Source organism: Thalassophryne amazonica, chromosome 20 (assembly GCF_902500255.1).
Source record: "Thalassophryne amazonica chromosome 20, fThaAma1.1, whole genome shotgun sequence".
Lineage (NCBI taxonomy): Eukaryota > Metazoa > Chordata > Actinopteri > Batrachoidiformes > Batrachoididae > Thalassophryne > Thalassophryne amazonica.
The window spans coordinates 19,426,473-19,445,472 of record NC_047122.1 but is presented as its reverse complement, the minus strand read 5'-3'; the positions used below and the strand labels follow the sequence as shown (position 1 = coordinate 19,445,472).

At 39.1% G+C, this 19,000-nt stretch overlaps 1 protein-coding gene across 4 annotated transcripts in view; it reads left to right on the top strand.

Annotated features, from left to right (window-relative positions):
* Positions 1-5,449: 5,449 nt before the first annotated feature.
* LOC117501656 (class I histocompatibility antigen, F10 alpha chain-like) overlaps positions 5,450-19,000 on the top strand; it is a 94,070-nt gene continuing 80,519 nt past the window's right edge. The window contains exon 1 of one of the 4 annotated variants that reach the window (XM_034160589.1): positions 5,450-5,593. In XM_034160589.1, coding sequence (XP_034016480.1) covers positions 5,542-5,593 — 52 coding nt within the window. In that variant the 5' untranslated portion in view covers positions 5,450-5,541. The remainder of the gene's footprint in view (positions 5,594-19,000) is intronic. The other 3 variants (XM_034160588.1, XM_034160590.1, XM_034160587.1) reach the window with 3 other exon arrangements.

The window sequence follows — 19,000 nt, the reverse complement described above, 5'->3', positions numbered from 1 at the left end:
TACATTAAAGATAGACACCTGTTTAAAGCAGAGAGTGACTCATCTTTGTCGATGATCTTTGTGAAGCTGGCGGGTGACAATGATTTCAAAATAAAGGTTTTAAAAATTAATCCCCCAAATTTTCATAATAAAGGATGCACATCATCGTGCCATGCGCAAATTATATCCGAAAACTGAGGTCGATCTGACACGGTCAGAGAGACATACGAGCCGCATTCAGACACTCAGACACGTCTTGCTTGATATATGTTCGTCTTTTTAGAAAATAACTGCATTTGTAACATAAATAGTCCAGAGAAATATGCAGAATGAATTGAATTAAATTACAATAAACGTCATTAGCCTGAGAACGTGTTTCTTCTTCATGCTTGTGCCAAAAACAACAAACGTCTCGTGTATAAATCACGTGATTTCCCAGAACCAGGACAGGGACGTGTATTATCAGACCACTGGGGGGCGCTAACACTCCTCTTTTTGTCACATTGTGTTTGCATGAAAGACATTAACAGGACAAATTTCACTAAATTTCATTTATGATATCTGTGTTTTTTTGACTACGTCATTTAAAGTAATGTTCCAGATTTCCGTTTACTTATGATTTTTGTGTTTGACGTTTGGCACAATTAAACAAATATTTTTCTTGTTTTTTTTGTTCTTTCTGGAAGAGTCAAAGGTCTCGGCTGAGGACAGGGAAATGTGGGATGAGCTGCCACCACAACCCGGACTTGAATAAGCAGCAGAAAAATGAATGAATGTGTTTTTTCTTACAGGTTTATTAATTATTTTATTTTGTCAAATGATCTCTTTGAACAATTAAAGTCATTATCAATACTATTAATTTGGTTTTTGAAAGCAGATCATCAGTTTTCAGCATGTTTTCATGAGATAAGTCAGAAGGTGAATAGAGGAATATTTCCATGACACTGAATATGTTTTTGGACTCAATAATTCTTGTGTCATTGAGGTTGTGACATTGAGAGGTTTTGGTCATTTTATTGGTCATATTAAAATTCTGACATTAATCTGGCCTAGGCTGATTAAAATCTGCCTGCATTTCAGTTTGGATTGTGACAAATTTGATTTATTTGACACTCGACAAACTGTACTCCACAGTGAACACCAGGTGGCGCACTTTATTACATTTTAATAAATTTAGTCGTTGCATTACAGATTTTTTTTTCATTACTTTTGTTATTAAAACCAGATCAAAACCATCAAAATGCAAAACACTGTCTCATCCACACAGTCTGCACAGCACAGTGTTGATCTCTTGATGACCTTTAACCTCTCACAAAATTAACATATTTGATGTAACATATGATCATCAGTGTGTGAACATGTGGAAAAAATGGCACGAAACGATTCAAATGTCTCATTTGCTTTGGTGCAAATTTTCAACTTGTGGGTTGGGACCCCTGAGTGGGTCACGTTACATTAGAGTGGCCACAAATAAATGATTATGACAGGAAAGAAAATTTAAAAGCAATTTTCAGCAGAACTGTTTTTATATCTATTTTATCCTGACTCCTATAATTTTTTGTGTTTTTCTTGTGACAGATTGACTTTGTTTTTATCTCTTTAGATTTGGTACAAAGATTCAGTGAAACATTTTGAGGTTTAAAGACACCCCCCCCCCCCCCCCCCCCAAAAAAAAGAACTCTTTAAAGGAGTGCACAGGTTTAAAAACACCTGCATAAGTTGTAGCACAACACAAAAATAATTTTCCTGAAGAAACCAGTGACCTTTGACCCAAAACTGAACATTCTCCGTCTGGATGTGCTAAAACAATATTTCTTCTCTTATAACACAGCACATAATCAGAACTGGAAGTGCTTTGGATCCAGTTGGATCCACTCCTGCGTTCACACAGATTTTGACCAGGATCCGAGTAGATCCATGAAGAACTCGACTGTTCTCAGCTCACAGACAAATCAAACTTGTGACGAAGAGTCGACACTGGTTTATTTGAAAGAGTCACTGGTCAAAAGAACCATTTTTGAGGGCGAAAAGAAGACAAAAACACACTTTCTCTTTAGCCACTTTTCCCACTACAAAGCTCCAGCACTACTCGGCTCTACTCGGTCTGGTTCCAAGCGCGAGCTTTTCCACTGCAAATGGTACCTCTTCAACCTGGGCGGGGTCAGCAGAGCAAACTGCAGTGACGTCGTTTTATACGCGACACAAACATAAACAATGGCGAACTCCGTGTGTTTACTGCTGTGTGTGTTTTTAAGAGAAAGTTGCTGGCGGCGAGAAAAACACGCTTGAGACGTACAGAAGACTTTGGGAATTCATATGAAGACGAGAAGATACAAGCTGCTAGAGATGAAAAGGCAAAGCATGACGGTAAGCTAATCGTTAGCTTCCTAAGTAGCTCGTAAATAATAACTGCAGGCAGTCGCTATTAACTATTAAAATTGTGGCTGTCAAAATAAAGCGTTAATTTAGATTATTTACAATACCTCTCAGGCCTTCAGTCACACGTTGCTCCATTTTGTTTTGACGTCAGTGACTTGGTCTGTGAATAAAGACGCGTTTCTGAGCAATAAACGTGTTAATGTCAATACTTTTTTTTAACCAAAGTAACTTGCTTTGATAACTTATTGTTAAATCTCAAATGTGGGAGTTTGTGCATTTACTGACGTTCACGCACAAAATGTTGATTCGGTTTTAATGACCGTTAATTAACGTCGTCACTGAACTCGAACAGGCTTAAAACATTAAAAACGTTTGTTTTTCATCCAGATTTTAATGTTCAATGGACAAATTTAAAATATGAAATCTAATAAGATAATTATTAAAGGAGTCATTGTGCAGAAAGAATCAGCCTCCAAACTCCCACAGTTGTGTAGACATTCTTTATATCCTTTTGTCATTGTACACAAATACAATGAAATTTGCCTGCATTTAACCCATCCAAATTACACTTAGACAGTTCTCCCAATTTAAGACCAATTTACAGCTTGTTTAATACCTCCTTGATATGTAACAAAAATAACCCTGATCATTTTTTACCTAATTATTAAATGTCCCAAACACACAGATCTGAGTTTTTTTTAATATACCTGCAAATAAATGATTCATTTAGATTAACTAATCACAAACCTTGTAATCACATTTTTTAATAACCTGACAGCACTAATTAAAATATGTATGCTGTATGTGTGTGTGTTTCAGATGGTTTTCTCAGAGTCACCGCTGCAGAGGTTCATGCCACAGAATGGGACACCTTTGTCATCATCATGTTATACACCAGTTATGTTTCACTGTGAAGTTTGAATAAATTATTGTACTTTTTGCTAAAATGTCTCCACTTTTGTGTAACATCAGTTTGATTTGTAAAAGTTACAAAGGTTTACTGATTTAAAGGCTAACAGTTTGAAAAGCTGTTTAAGCATAATCCAGTAGTAAAATAAGTTTTACATTTAATGGGGTCATAAATGTAAATGTAACAGACAGTAAAACTGGTTGTTAAATTCCTTGATGTAATGGTGCCTTCACTGGAGTAAACCTTTTTGTTTATGTTAAATACCATTTGGTAAAATCTCAGTTTAGACATGATTATTCCAGCATCTGTGTAAAGATTCAGCCAGGTGTCGTGTGCAGTGTCTTCTGGAGAGGCTAAAACCCAAATTAAAAATTCTTAGAAATGAACCAAAATGTTTTTTACTGTTGACTCAGAATGAAATGACAAATTATGATACAGTCACATGAGTCAAATTGTTTACTGCAACAAAAAAAGAGCAAATACACACACATAAAAAAGCAACAAACTATACAAAAGTTTCATGTGTCTGTAGTCTGGGTTGGGGGCGCAGGTCACATGCGGTCATGCATCGCGTGCACAAGGTCACCCAGCATGCCAAGATATGCCTGATTAAATGCAGCTTCCACCACCGTTGCTTCCTCAAGGATCAGTCGGATGTGTCGATCACACTGAAACCAGTAACAAAAAAAAAAAAAAAAACCTTTCAATCTCTGTATGATCATTCCCCAGAGTTGCAGTTATCTTGGTCACTTTGCATAAAAATGTTCTTTCAAACTTATCCTCCAACAAATCAGATCATTTGGAGCATCATTTTGAAAGAACATGACTTTTATGCAAAGCGATCAAGATAACTGAAACTTTGGGAAGGTCCAGCAACATTTGCTGGATCTTTGTGGGATTTATGACAATATTTATGGGTTCTGGATTTTTTTTTTTTTTTTTTTGTGAAGGGGGGGGGGGTCACCCTGTATATATATCGTATTTGGGAAAGTTAAGGTGATGTGAGACACGTTATTCTTACCTGTGATGACACGTTGCTGTGTGGTGCTGGACGTTGATACAGATGTTGAAGCTTGTGTTCGAACCCTCCTCACTTAAACTGGATTCTTCAACAAAAACACAAAATGGCAACATGCCAAAAAAAAAAAAAAAAAATCACCGTAATGGCACTAAATGAGACAAATGTACACGTTTGTTGTCTTGCTGACTTGAGGTGTTTTTCTGTCAGAAGTTAATACTTTAAAGCGGAGCACGGGGTTAGCTAGCTCGCTAGTTAGCAGTCAGCTAGCTCACTGTGTCCGCGTACATGAGACAACGATGTTACTTTAACACGTTTAGATTCACAATCTTCGGTTGTTAAAGTTTGCTTCCCACCAATGGGAAAAGGAACGTTAAACGGTGCTTTCAAGCAGACTACAGTCACAAAAACACTTACCATCCGTCGCTTCCAAGCCGAGTCGCGGTCATTCTGCCTCCCGTTGCTCGCCGGTCGGTGTCCGTAAACAGCGTTCCTGCGGTCGTACCGTTTCCAGCCCTTTTACGGTCCGACCTACTCCGGTCATGGTGGTCCTTTAATCACTTTTAAGCTTTTTCAGCTGTTCTCTGAGTTGCTGTAATGTCCGGTGAACCGAGTGCGGCCTCATTTCGGATCGCTTCATCCACTCTGTATTTTCTCCTCCGCCACCAAACATAAACGTCCTCAGCTCATCCACAGACCACGGTGTGGTTTTGTGCGAGTAAAAAAAAAAAAAATAACTCGCCGTGAAACGAAAGAAAACTACGGTCGCTGTAACGCCGCTGTGACTTTTTAAAAATGGCGGGTTTTGATTTTCCTCCCGGACGGCGCACTCATGACTCATCCAGTGACGACGTTCTCTGACCAATCAGTGGCCGGCAGCCTGTTGACGTCACATTTTATTATCGGCTCGGCTCGCTTGGAACCGCTCCCGACCAGGTACTAAAAAAATCTACCCGGTACTAAAAACTACCCTAATGGAAAAGCGAAAAAACCGAGTAGAGTCGAGCCGAGTAGTGCTACTTTTGTGAAGTGGAAAAGCGCCTTTTCACTCACAACCTGTGTGGATCCGGTTTACCCAGATACAAGTGACGCAGGGCTCAGACTGAATTGTGATTGGCTCAGACGGAGGACAAAGTCGGACTCTTCTCTGACTTTCTTCTGATCGTCGTCGGTTGTGCTGCGGATTTTGTTTATTTAATTTCAAAATCCAAAACTCTCTTCGTCAGTCTGTCAAAGCTTCGTGTCAGAGCGAAAAATGAACATAATCTTTGTTCTGTTTCTCCTTGTAGCACAAAGAGCTGCAGCTGGTGAGTATAAACAATATTTAGATAATGTAAAAATAATGATGTGGCCATTACTTCCGTAAAGTGGATGACCGTACTTGGCCCCACACATCTTAGAAACATGGAGTCTAACCAGATCCTTACTCTGGATGGCATTACCCTGACCCCCAGTAATACTGTGAGAAATCTTGGAGTCATTTTTGATCAGGATATGTCATTCAAAGCACATATTAAACAAATATGTAGGACTGCTTTTTTGCATTTACGCAATATCTCTAAAATTAGAAAGGTCTTGTCTCAGAGTGATGCTGAAAAACTAATTCATGCATTTATTTCCTCTAGGCTGGACTATTGTAATTCATTATTATCAGGTTGTCCTAAAAGTTCCCTAAAAAGCCTTCAGTTAATTCAAAATGCTGCAGCTAGAGTACTGACGGGGACTAGAAGGAGAGAGCATATCTCACCCATATTGGCCTCTCTTCATTGGCTTTCTGTTAATTCTAGAATAGAATTTAAAATTCTTCTTCTTACTTTAAGGTTTTGAATAATCAGGTCCCTTCTTATCTTAGGGACCTTGTAGTACCATATCACCCCAATAGAGCGCTTCGCTCTCAGACTGCAGGCTACTTGTAGTTCCTAGGGTTTGTAAGAGTAGAATGGGAGGCAGAGCCTTCAGCTTTCAGGCTCCTCTCCTGTGGAACCAGCTCCCAATTCGGATCAGGGAGACAGACACCCTCTCTACTTTTAAGATTAGGCTTAAAACTTTCCTTTTTGCTAAAGCTTATAGTTAGGGCTGGATCAGGTGACCCTGAACCATCCCTTAGTTATGCTGCTATAGACTTAGACTGCTGGGGGGTTCCCATGATGCACTTTCTCTTTTTGCTCTGTATGCACCAATCTGCATTTAATCATTAGTGATTGATCTCTGCTCCCCTCCACAGCATGTCTTTTTCCTGGTTCTCTCCCTCAGCCCCAACCAGTCCCAGCAGAAGACTGCCCCTCCCTGAGCCTGGTTCTGCTGGAGGTTTCTTCCTGTTAAAAGGGAGTTTTTCCTTCCCACTGTCGCCAAGTGCTTGCTCACAGGGGGTCGTTTTGACCGTTGGGGTTTTTACGTAATTATTGTATGGCCTTGCCTTACAATATAAAGCGCCTTGGGGCAACTGTTTGTTGTGATTTGGCGCTATATAAAAAAATTGAATTGAATTGAAAAGTCAGAAAGCTATTCACAGATTCGAAGTTCACGGCTCAATAGATCTGAAGAGAAACGTTGTAAAAAACAAACAACACTAATTTCTAACCTCATGAAGGTAGACAACGAGCTACAACCTTATTTTTAGCCATATGAGCCGTCCTCTGAGCTGAAAACATTACTGATCTGAACGGACGGGCGGCAGAGAAACGGAAGGTTATGCTGCGTTTACACATAATGACAAGTCACGAATGCCACGAAGTACACATTCTTGGCTGCTGTTCACGAATGTGATGATTCGGGGCAGAGGCGTCAGGTGTCCTCAGTTACGATTAATGGTACGTGTTGCTGGAGAATTATCAGGAACCATTACGCACGGTCAAGAATAATGTTCCGCGTTGTTGCGGGCTGTACGGAAGCGTATTGCATTCACTGGATAAAAAAAAAAAAAAAAAAAATAGACCACTGATCTCGTAAAAGATCTCATAATTACGAGATCTTTTCTCGTAATGACGACATCGGGATCTCGTCATTACGAGATCTTTTCTCGTAATTATGACATCGGGATCTCATCATTACGAGAAAAGATCTCGTAATGACGAGATCGGGATCTCGTCATTATGAGATCAGGTGCCTCCTGATCTCGCCCTAATATATATTTGGCTCAGTATCATGCAATTACGTGAAAAGTTTCATGTTATAACGTGATATTTATCACGTTATAACGTGATACTTATCACGTTATTTCGTCAAATGAAATTATGTTATTTCATGATGCGGTATTTTCACGTTATAACGAGAAATTATCACGTTATAAGAAGAAATTATGCTCCACGTCGCCGTAATTATGAGATCAAGCTATTGTTTTTATTTATTTATTTTCTGTGTGTGTGTGTGTGTGTGTGTGTGTGTGTGTAATCGCTTCCGTACTTCCAGTCCAAGCGTGAGAATGCCCGAGTCATAATCGAAAATAGGCCAATTTGTAACCTCCGACACTGCATTGTGATCCACACCACGGCGCGCACAAAGTGTGGATTTCCCACTAAACTGTTGCTGGATGAATGAAACTCCTCCAGCGAGGCGAGGCACAGCTCGGGCACACAGACTGGTGCCCGGGTGGGAGTGAGCCCCGCTGTGTCCCTCAGTGGTCGGTGGGTCTGTGTTAGTGAAAGCTGGAAGTCGCCCCGTGCTCCTCCCTGGACATTCATCCGGGAGCACTTCGGGGGGAAAATCCACACTTTGTGTTTGATTATAGTGTGTTATCATCGGCTGAGCTCAGCTCACGTCTGTGCTGAGGGACTGGAAGTACGGAAGTATATACATAAAACTATTTAGACACCTGATCAGGATCTCGTAATTACGAGAAAAGATCTCATAATTATGAGATATTTCCTCATAATTATGAGATCCTGATGTCGTAATTACGAGAAAAGATCTCATAATTACGAGATCAGTGGTCAAAAATGTTTTTATCCAGTGAATGCAATACGCTTCCGTAATTGCGCGTAACAGCGCATTGTTAAGTTTTGTCACGTTGTGAACGAGGTGACTTGTCTCCACATACACACCCATTTTCATCCAACCGAATTCAGATCACTCCAGTTTTTCAGAAGAACTTTGTGACTGCATGCGTAGTTGGGCACTTAGGTAAAGTTAGAAAGATATTCACAGATTCGAAGTTCACGGCTTAATAGATCTAAAGAGAAACGTTGTAGAAAGACAAACACCACTAGTTTCTAACCTCAGGAAGGTAGACAATAAGCTACAACCTTATTTTTATCCATATGAGCCGTCCTCTGAGCTGAAAAAATAACACTGATCTGAACGGGCAGGTGGCAGAGAAACGGAAGCTTAGGGACCGTCTACAAAGTGCAAACACGGAAAAAAAAGACACCAGAAAATTATTGAATAAATCATTGTAATAATCAATCAATCAATTTTTTTATATAGCGCCAAATCACAACAAACAGTTGCCCCAAGGCGCTTTATATTGTAAGGCAAGGCCATACAATAATTATGTAAAACCCCAACGGTCAAAACGACCCCCTGTGAGCAAGCACTTGGCTACAGTGGGAAGGAAAAACTCCCTTTTAACAGGAAGAAACCTCCAGCAGAACCAGGCTCAGGGAGGGGCAGTCTTCTGCTGGGACTGGTTGGGGCTGAGGGAGAGAACCAGGAAAAAGACATGCTGTGGAGGGGAGCAGAGATCAATCACTAATGATTAAATGCAGATTGGTGCATACAGAGCAAAAAGAGAAAGAAACACTCAGTGCATCATGGGAACCCCCCAGCAGTCTAAGTCTATAGCAGCATAACTAAGGGATGGTTCAGGGTCACCTGATCCAGCCCTAACTATAAGCTTTAGCAAAAAGGAAAGTTTTAAGCCTAATCTTAAAAGTAGAGAGTGTGTCTGTCTCCCTGATCTGAATTGGGAGCTGGTTCCACAGGAGAGGAGCCTGAAAGCTGAAGGCTCTGCCTCCCATTCTACTCTTACAAACCCTAGGAACTACAAGTAAGCTTGCAGTCTGAGAGCGAAGCGCTTTATTGGGGTGATATGGTACTACGAGGTCCCTAAGATAAGATGGGACCTGATTATTCAAAACCTTATAAGTAAGAAGAAGAATTTTAAATTCTATTCTAGAATTAACAGGAAGCCAATGAAGAGAGGCCAATATGGGTGAGATATGCTCTCTCCTTCTAGTCCCCGTCAGTACTCTAGCTGCAGCATTTTGAATTAACTGAAGGCTTTTAGGGAACTTTTAGGACAACCTGATAATAATGAATTACAATAGTCCAGCCTAGAGGAAATAAATGCATGAATTAGTTTTTCAGCATCACTCTGAGACAAGACCTTTCTGATTTTAGAGATATTGCGTAAATGCAAAAAAGCAGTCCTACATATTTGTTTAATATGCGCTTTGAATGACATATCCTGATCAAAATGACTCCAAGATTTCTCACAGTATTACTAGAGGTCAGGGTAATGCCATCCAGAGTAAGGATCTGGTTAGACACCATGTTTCTAAGATTTGTGGGGCCAAGTACAATAACTTCAGTTTTATCTGAGTTTAAAAGCAGGAAATTAGAGGTCATCCATGTCTTTATGTCTGTAAGACAATCCTGCAGTTTAGCTAATTGGTGTGTGTCCTCTGGCTTCATGGATAGATAAAGCTGGGTATCATCTGCGTAACAATGAAAATTTAAGCAATACCGTCTAATAATACTGCCTAAGGGAAGCATGTATAAAGTGAATAAAATTGGTCCTAGCACAGAACCTTGTGGAACTCCATAATTAACTTTAGTCTGTGAAGAAGATTCCCCATTTACATGAACAAATTGTAATCTATTAGACAAATATGATTCAAACCACAGCAGCGCAGTGCCTTTAATACCTATGGCATGCTCTAATCTCTGTAATAAAATTTTATGGTCAACAGTATCAAAAGCAGCACTGCGGTCTAACAGAACAAGCACAGAGATGAGTCCACTGTCCGAGGCCATAAGAAGATCATTTGTAACCTTCACTAATGCTGTTTCTGTACTATGATGAATTCTAAAACCTGACTGAAACTCTTCAAATAGACCATTCCTCTGCAGATGATCAGTTAGCTGTTTTACAACTACCCTTTCAAGAATTTTTGAGAGAAAAGGAAGGTTGGAGATTGGCCTATAATTAGCTAAGATAGCTGGGTCAAGTGATGGCTTTTTAAGTAATGGTTTAATTACTGCCACCTTAAAAGCCTGTGGTACATAGCCAACTAACAAAGATAGATTGATCATATTTAAGATCGAAGCATTAAATAATGGTAGGGCTTCCTTGAGCAGCCTGGTAGGAATGGGGTCTAATAAACATGTTGATGGTTTGGATGAAGTAACTAATGAAAATAACTCAGACAGAACAATCAGAGAGAAAGAGTCTAACCAAATACTGGCATCACTGAAAGCAGCCAAAGATAACGATACGTCTTTGGGATGGTTATGAGTAATTTTTTCTCTAATAGTTAAATTTTGTTAGCAAGAAAGTCATGAAGTCATTACTAGTTAAAGTTAATGGAATACTCAGCTCAATAGAGCTCTGACTCTTTGTCAGCTTGGCTACAGTGCTGAAAAGATCCTGGGTTGTTCGTATTTTCTTCAATTAGTGATGAGTAGAAAGATGTCCTAGCTTTATGGAGGGCTTTTTTATAGAGCAACAGACTCTTTTCCAGGCTAAGTGAAGATCTTCTAAATTAGTGAGACGCCATTTCCTCTCCAACTTACGGTTATCTCTTTAAGCTACGATTTGTGAGTTATACCACGGAGTCAGGCACTTCTGATTTAAAGCTCTCTTTTTTAGAGGAGCTACAGCATCCAAGTTGTCTTCAGTGAGGATGTAAAACTATTGACGAGATACTCTATCTCACTTACAGAGTTTAGGTAGCTACTCTGCACTGTGTTGGTATATGGCATTAGAGAACATAAAGAAGGAATCATATCCTTAAACCTATTACAGCGCTTTCTGAAAGACTTCTAGTGTATGAAACTTATTCCCCACTGCTGGGTAGTCCATCAGAGTAAATGTAAATGTTATTAAGAAATGATCAGACAGAAGGGAGTTTTCAGGGAATACTGTTAAGTCTTCTATTTCCATACCATAAGTCAGAACAAGATCTAAGATATGATTAAAGTGGTGGGTGGACTCATTTACTTTTTGAGCAAAGCCATAGAGTCTAATAATAGATTAAAATGCAGTGTTGAGGCTGTCATTCTCAGCATCTGTGTGGATGTTAAAATCGCCCACTATAATTATCTTATCTGAGCTAAGCACTAAGTCAGACAAAAGGTCTGAAAATTCACAGAGAAACTCACAGTAACGACCAGGTGGACGATAGATAACAACAAATAAAACTGGTTTTTGGGACTTCCAATTTGGATGGACAAGACTAAGAGTCAAGCTTTCAAATGAATTAAAGCTCTGTCTGGGTTTTTGATTCATTAATAAGCTGGAATGGAAGATTGCTGCTAATCCTCCGCCCCGGCCCGTGCTACGAGCATTCTGACAGTTAGTGTAACTCTGGGGTGTTGACTCATTTAAACTAACATATTCATCCTGCTGTAACCAGGTTTCTGTAAGGCAGAATAAATCAATATGTTGATCAATTATTATATCATTTACCAACAGGGACTTAGAAGAGAGAGACCTAATGTTTAATAGACCACATTTAACTGTTTTAGTCTGTGGTGCAGTTGAAGGTGCTATATTATTTTTCTTTTGAATTTTTATGCTTAAATAGATTTTTGCTGGTTATTGGTGGTCTGGGAGCAGGCACCGTCTCTACGGGGATGGGGTAATGAGGGGATGGCAGGGGGAGAGAAGCTGCAGAGAGGTGTGTAAGACTACAACTCTGCTTCCTGGTCCCAACCCTGGATAGTCACGGTTTGGAGGATTTAAGAAAATTGGCCAGATTTCTAGAAATGAGAGCTGCTCCATCCAAAGTGGGATGGATGCCGTCTCTCCTAACAAGACCAGGTTTTCCCCAGAAGCTTTGCGAATTATCTATGAAGCCCACCTCATTTTTTGGACACCACTCAGACAGCCAGCAATTCAAGGAAACATGCGGCTAAACATGTCACTCCCGGTCTGATTGGGGAGGGCCCAGAGAAAACTACAGAGTCCGACATTGTTTTTGCAAAGTTACACACCGATTTAATGTTAATTTTAGTGACCTCCGATTGGCGTAACCGGGTGTCATTACTGCCGACGTGAATTACAATCTTACCGCCTTAGCCAGCAGTTTCAAATTTCCTTCAATGTCGCCTGCTCTGGCACCCGGAAGACAATTGACTATGGTTGCTGGTGTCGCTAACTTCACATTTCGCAAAACAGAGTCGCCAATAACCAGAGTTTGTTCCTCGGCGGGTGTGTCGTCGAGTGGGGAAAAACGGTTAGAGATGTGAACGGGTTGGCGGTGTACACGGGGCTTCTGTTTAGAACTACGCTTCCTCCTCACAGTCACCCAGTCGGCCTGCTTTCCCGGCTGCTCGGGATCTGCCAGGGGGGAACTAATAAGGACTGATATCACCAAATTCACTGCACACATCAGTGGGGTCCTGCTAATTACGTATACTACAGAGCTCAGTTTGGAAAAATGCCATTATGAAAAACTTTGCAGAATTGTTTTTTTTTTTTTTATTTTCAATAGCATCAAAGTCACAAGATGTGGTGTCACCAAATTCACTGCAGACAACAGCCGTGTCCTGTTGATTATACTACAGCACTCAGTTTGGAAAAAAGTAATTTTAAAAAAAATTTGGAGAATTTTTCATTGATTATATTTTCAATAGCATCAAAGTCATAAGGTGTAGTGACACAAAATTTACTGCAGACAACAGCCGTGTCCTGCTGATTATACTACAACACTCTGGAAAAAAGTCATTTTCAAAAATTTGGAGAATTTTTTATTGTTTAAATTTTCAATAGCATCAAAGTCACAAGATGTGGTGTCGCCAAATTCACTGCACACAACAGTGGTGTCCTGCTGATTATACTACAACACTCACTTTGGGAAAAAGTCATTTAAAAAAAAATCTGGAGAATTTTTCATTGTTTAAATTTTCAATAGCATCAATGTCATAAGATGTAGTGACACAAAATTTACTGCACACAACAGTGGTGTCCTGCTGATTATACTACAACACTCACTTTGGGAAAAAGTCATTTTAAAAAATTTAGGAGAATTTTTGATTTTTTATTTTCAATAGCATCAAAGTCATAAGGTGTAGTGTCACAAAATTCACTGCACACAACAGTGGTGTCCCGCTGATTATACTACAACACTCACTTTGGGAAAAAGTCATTTAAAAATTTTTTGGAGAATTTTTCATTGATTATATTTTCAATAGCATCAAAGTCACAAGGTGTAGTGACACAAAATTCACTGCACACAACAGTGGTGTCCTACCAATTATACTACAACACTCACTTTGGGAAAAAGTCATTTAAAAATTTTTTGGAGAATTTTTTTATTGTTAATTTTCAACAGCATCAAAGTCATAAGGTGTGGTGTCGCCAAATTCACTGCACACAACAGTGGTGTCCTGCCGATTATACTACAACACTTACTTTGGGAAAAAGTAATTTAAAAAAATTACTGGAGAATTTTTGATTGTTTATATTTTCAATAGCATCAAAGGCATAAAGTGTAGTGACCCAAAATTTACTGCACACATCAGTGGTGTCCTGCTAGTTATACTACAGTATTCAGTTTGGAAAAATGTCATTGTTTAAAATTTGAGAATTGTTTTGTTGTTTAAATTTAAAATGACTTTCCCAAAGTGAGTGTTGTAGTATAATCGGCAGGACACCACTGTTGCATGCGGTGAATTTGGCGACACCACACCTTATGACTTTGATGCTATTGAAAATAAAAAGATATTCTCCAATTTTTTTTTAAATGACTTTTTCCCAAAGTGAGTGTTGTAGTATAATCAGCAGGACATGGCTGTTGTGTGCAGTGAATTTGGCGACACCACATCTTGTGACTTTGAAGCTATTGAAAATTTAAACAATAAAAAATTCTGCAAAATTTTTCAAAAAGACTTTTTCCAAAACTGAGTGTTGTAGTATAATCAGCAGGACACCACTGTTGTGTGCAGTGAATTTTGTGTCACTACACCTTATGACTTTGATGCTATTGAAATTTTAAACAATAAAAAATTCTCCCAAAGTTTTGAAAATGACTTTTTCCCAAAGTGAGTGTTGTTGTATAATCAGCAGGACACCACTGTTGTGTGCAGTAAATTTTTGTGTCACTGCACCTTATGACTTTGATGCTATTGAAAACATAATCAATGAAAAATTCTACACATTTTTTTAAAATTACTTTTTTCCAAACTGAGTGCTGTAGTATAATCAACAGGACATGGCTGTTGTGTGCAGTGAATTTGGTGACACCACACCTTGTGACTTTGATGCTATTAAAAATTTTCAAAATAAAAAATTCTGCAAAGTTTTTCATAATGGCATTTTTCCAAACTGAGCTCTGTAGTATAATTAGCAGGACCCCACTGATGTGTGCAGTGAATTTGGTGATATCACTCCTTATTACAGTGATTTATTCAATAATTTTCTGGTGTCTTTTTTTTTTTCCATGTATGCACTTTGTAGCTTCCGTTTCTCTGCCGCCTGCCCGTTCAGATCAGTGTTATTTTTTTCAGCTCAGAGGATGGCTCATATGGATAAAAATAAGGTTGTAGCTCGTTGTCTACCTTCCTGAGGTTAGAATCTAGTGGTGTTTGTCTTTCTACAACGTTTCTCTTAAGATCTATTGAGCCGTGAACTTTGAATCTGTGAATATCTTTCTAACTTTACCTAAGTTAGTTGTGCTCTGTGCCATGGAGTGGCGCAGAGAGGAGGACAGAGCCAGATGTGTGGCTTCATGCGGCTCTCGTCTCGCGCATTTTCCCAAACATCAGGCACATGCAGCAGGTGGAACACCTGCAGGAGCACACTGAAGAGCACTGAAATGAGACTTTCAGCCGACTTGGTGGCAGCAATCAAACTGAATGCGGTGCAGCAGGGTTTAATTGTGTGTGCGCTTCTTCCTCCGCCGGACTGGAGGAGGTGCAGAGATGTCTGGCTGCACGTGAGGCTCCTCTCGCTCCTCTGGTTCCTCTGGTCAGACTCGTTCTCCCGCTCATCGGTTACAACAGCAGGTGGAACACCTGCAGGAGCGTCCTGAGGAGCTTCAGCAGGAACTGTGGAACGACACTTGGCTGACTTCGCGTCACTGTTCCTCTTTGGCATACTGTGTCAAACTGAACACTGTGGAGCTGAGTTTAATTGTGCGCACGTGACAGAAAACTGATTCGTCGTGGCGCACAGTGAAATGTGACGCCGCGTTACAAGTCGTGGCAAAACTTGACAGTTTCCGTGTCACTTTGTAATAATGCATGACAGTTTGGGCTCCAAGAACCATCACAGGAACCACTACGAACGTTGTCACGTTCTGTTAAGGATCAGTACTCATCAAGATGGATCAACACGCTCAGTTGCGACCTCCACGACGTGAGACGAAATGAGGGTGGTGTGTGACATTCGTGGAAGATTTTTTGACAGGCAAAAACATGCTCCACGAATATCAAGAATATCACGCACCAACACGCACTATTAAGAAACCTATTCAGATGGGTTAAGTCACGTTAAGAATGTCAGGAATGTGTCACGAATGACAGAAAAATGACATTTGTAACGCATCTTGCTCGTGTAAACGCACCATTAGGGACCGTCTACTCTACAAAGTGCATACATGAAAAAAACACCAGAAAATTATTGAATAAATCATTGTAATAAGGATTGATATCACCAGATTCACTGCACGCATCAGTGGGGTTCTGCTTATTATACTACAGAGCTCAGTTTGGGAGAATGTCATTATGGAAAAACTTTGGAGAATTTTTTTATTTTTTAAATTTTCAATAGCATCAATGTTATAAGGTAAGATGTAATCAAAGTCACTGCACACAACAGTGGTGTCCTGATCAGTGTTGTATAAAGTACTGGAAAATCATACTTAAGTAGAAGTACAGATACCCATTAAAAAATGACTTTGGTAGAAGTTCAAGTCAGTGACTGAAATGCTACTCAAGTAAAAGTAAAAGTATCTAGTATTTATTGTACTTACGTATGACAAGTAATGTACAACTAAATGTACTCAAGTATTGAAAGTAAAAGTACAAGTAAATGTTAATTAAAAACGGACTGATTTAATTTTTTTATATATATATTACAAAGTTTATCTAGGCTTGTAAATGACTGGTGGTATTAGTCAAAGTACTGAAAATTGTGCACATCACACAAAAACACTTCAGAAACAAGGTTTCAAAACCTAAACAAGAGTAGGCTACTCACTAGGTGTTCACAGGAAACAGTTTTTTATTTCTGTATGTATTTATTTATTTTCATTGTTACATGGTTTTATCTTTTCTGTTGTGTTTTGTTTCATTAGATTCTTTTTGTCTTTCTCCAAAATTGTATTGTAACATTATTAGTCTATTATTATTGACTATTATTATTATGTAGACTATTGTGGTTGTTGCTATTATTAGTAATATATGAATAAAAATAAATTTAAAAAAATTACGATTTGACTCTTTTACGACAACGCTGAGCCATTAATTATACAGAAAACACATCAACACAAACGTGCTGATGCGAACACCTTAATGCTAACTTTAACATTGAAAACGCCATAGACATGCTAACGCGTTAGCATCGGCCCCGCTTTTAAGTTATAAAATACATCAACTGTTTCAGAAGACCATAACAGGTCGGTTTAACATAAAAATATAAAATATTACTCACAGACATATGCTCTTAAGGGTTTTAGCAGGGAAAAATTAGGATAAAGTGAAATAAAACAATGAATCCACGAATCATAGATCGAAGCACTGCTTTGATTGGTTCCAGGTTCAAACAAAGCCGCGCTGCAGAATAGTTGATTACAGACCCGCTGGAGGTCTGTAATCAATGTAGAGAAATGATCATTTTCCTGACAAACAAGTGCGGAAGTGCACAACTGTAAAAAAGCCTATCAGACATGCCTCATGACAAATCGGCCTGACTTCGTTGCAGTCACTAGTAATCAGTGGTGTCTCTGGGTGAAAACACAACTTTTTTCGTGTGTGGGTTGTTTTTGTAACGAATAACGGCATGGCGCATAGAAAATGTATCAGAGTAGAAGTATGCAATTAAGGTCGGAAATGTAGTGAAGTAAAAGTGAAAGTAAGCTGAATTTAAAAAAACAAGTAAAGTACAAAGTCTCCCAAAACGTGCTTAAGTACAGTAGTGACGTGTTTTTACTTCGTTACTATACAACACTGGTCCTGATTATACTACATCACTCAGTTTGGAAAAATTTAACACATTTTGGAGAATTTTTATGGTTTAAATTTTCAATAGCATCAAAGTCATAAGGTTTAGTGACACAAAATTTACTGCACACAACAGTGGGGTGCTGCTGATTATACAACCCCTGGCAGATCACGATAAAAAAGCAGATCACAGACATGACACAAAACTAAAGTCATTTCAAATGGCAACTTTCTGGCTTTAAGAAACACTATAAGAAATCAAGAAAAAAAGATTGTGGCAGTCAGTAACGGTTACTTTTTTTTAGACCAAGCAGAGGAAAAAAATATGGAATCACTCAATTCTGAGGAAAAAATTATGGAATCACCCTTTAAATTTTCATCCCCAAAACTAACACCTGCATCATATCAGATCTGCTCGTTAGTCTGCATCTAAAAAGGAGTGAACACACCTTGGAGAGCTGTTTCACCAAGTGGACTGACATGAATCATGGCTCCAACACGAGAGATGTCAATTGAAACAAAGGAGAGGATTATCAAACTCTTAAAAGAGAGTAAATCATCACGCAATGTTGCAAAAGATGTTGGTTGTTCACAGTCAGCTGTGTCTAAACTCTGGACCAAATACAAACAACATGGGAAGGTTGTTAAAGGCAAACATACTGGTAGACCAAGGAATACATCAAAGCGTCAAGACAGAAAACTTAAAGCAATATGTCTCAAAAATCGAAAAATGTACAACAAAACAAATGAGGAACGAATGGGAGGAAACTGGAGTCAACGTCTGTGACCGAACTATAAGAAACCGCCTAAAGGAAATGGGATTTACATACAGAAAAGCTAAACGAAAGGCATCATTAACACCTAAACAGAAAAAAACAAGGTTACAATGGGCTAAGGAAAAGCAATCGTGGACTGTGGATGACTGGATGAAAGTCATATTCAGTGATGAATCTCAAATCTGCATTGGGCAAGGTGATGATGCTGGAACTTTTGTTTGGTGCCTTTCCAATGAGATTTATAAAGATGACTGCCTGAAGAGAACATGTAAATTTCCACAGTCATTGATGATATGGGGCTGCATGTCAGGTAAAGGCACTGGGGAGATGGCTGTCATTACATCATCAATAAATGCACAAGTTTATGTTGATATTTTGGACAATTGAAAGGATGTTTGGGGATGATATCATTTTTCAAGATGATAATGCATCTTGCCATAGAGCAAAACCTGCAAAAACATTCCTTGCAAAAAGACACATAGGGTCAATGTCATGGCATAGGGTCAATGTCAATGAGCAGATCTGATTTGATGCAGGTGTTAATTTGGGGGATGAAAATTTACAGGGTGATTCCATAATTTTTTCCTCAGAATTGAGTGAGTCCATATTTTTTTC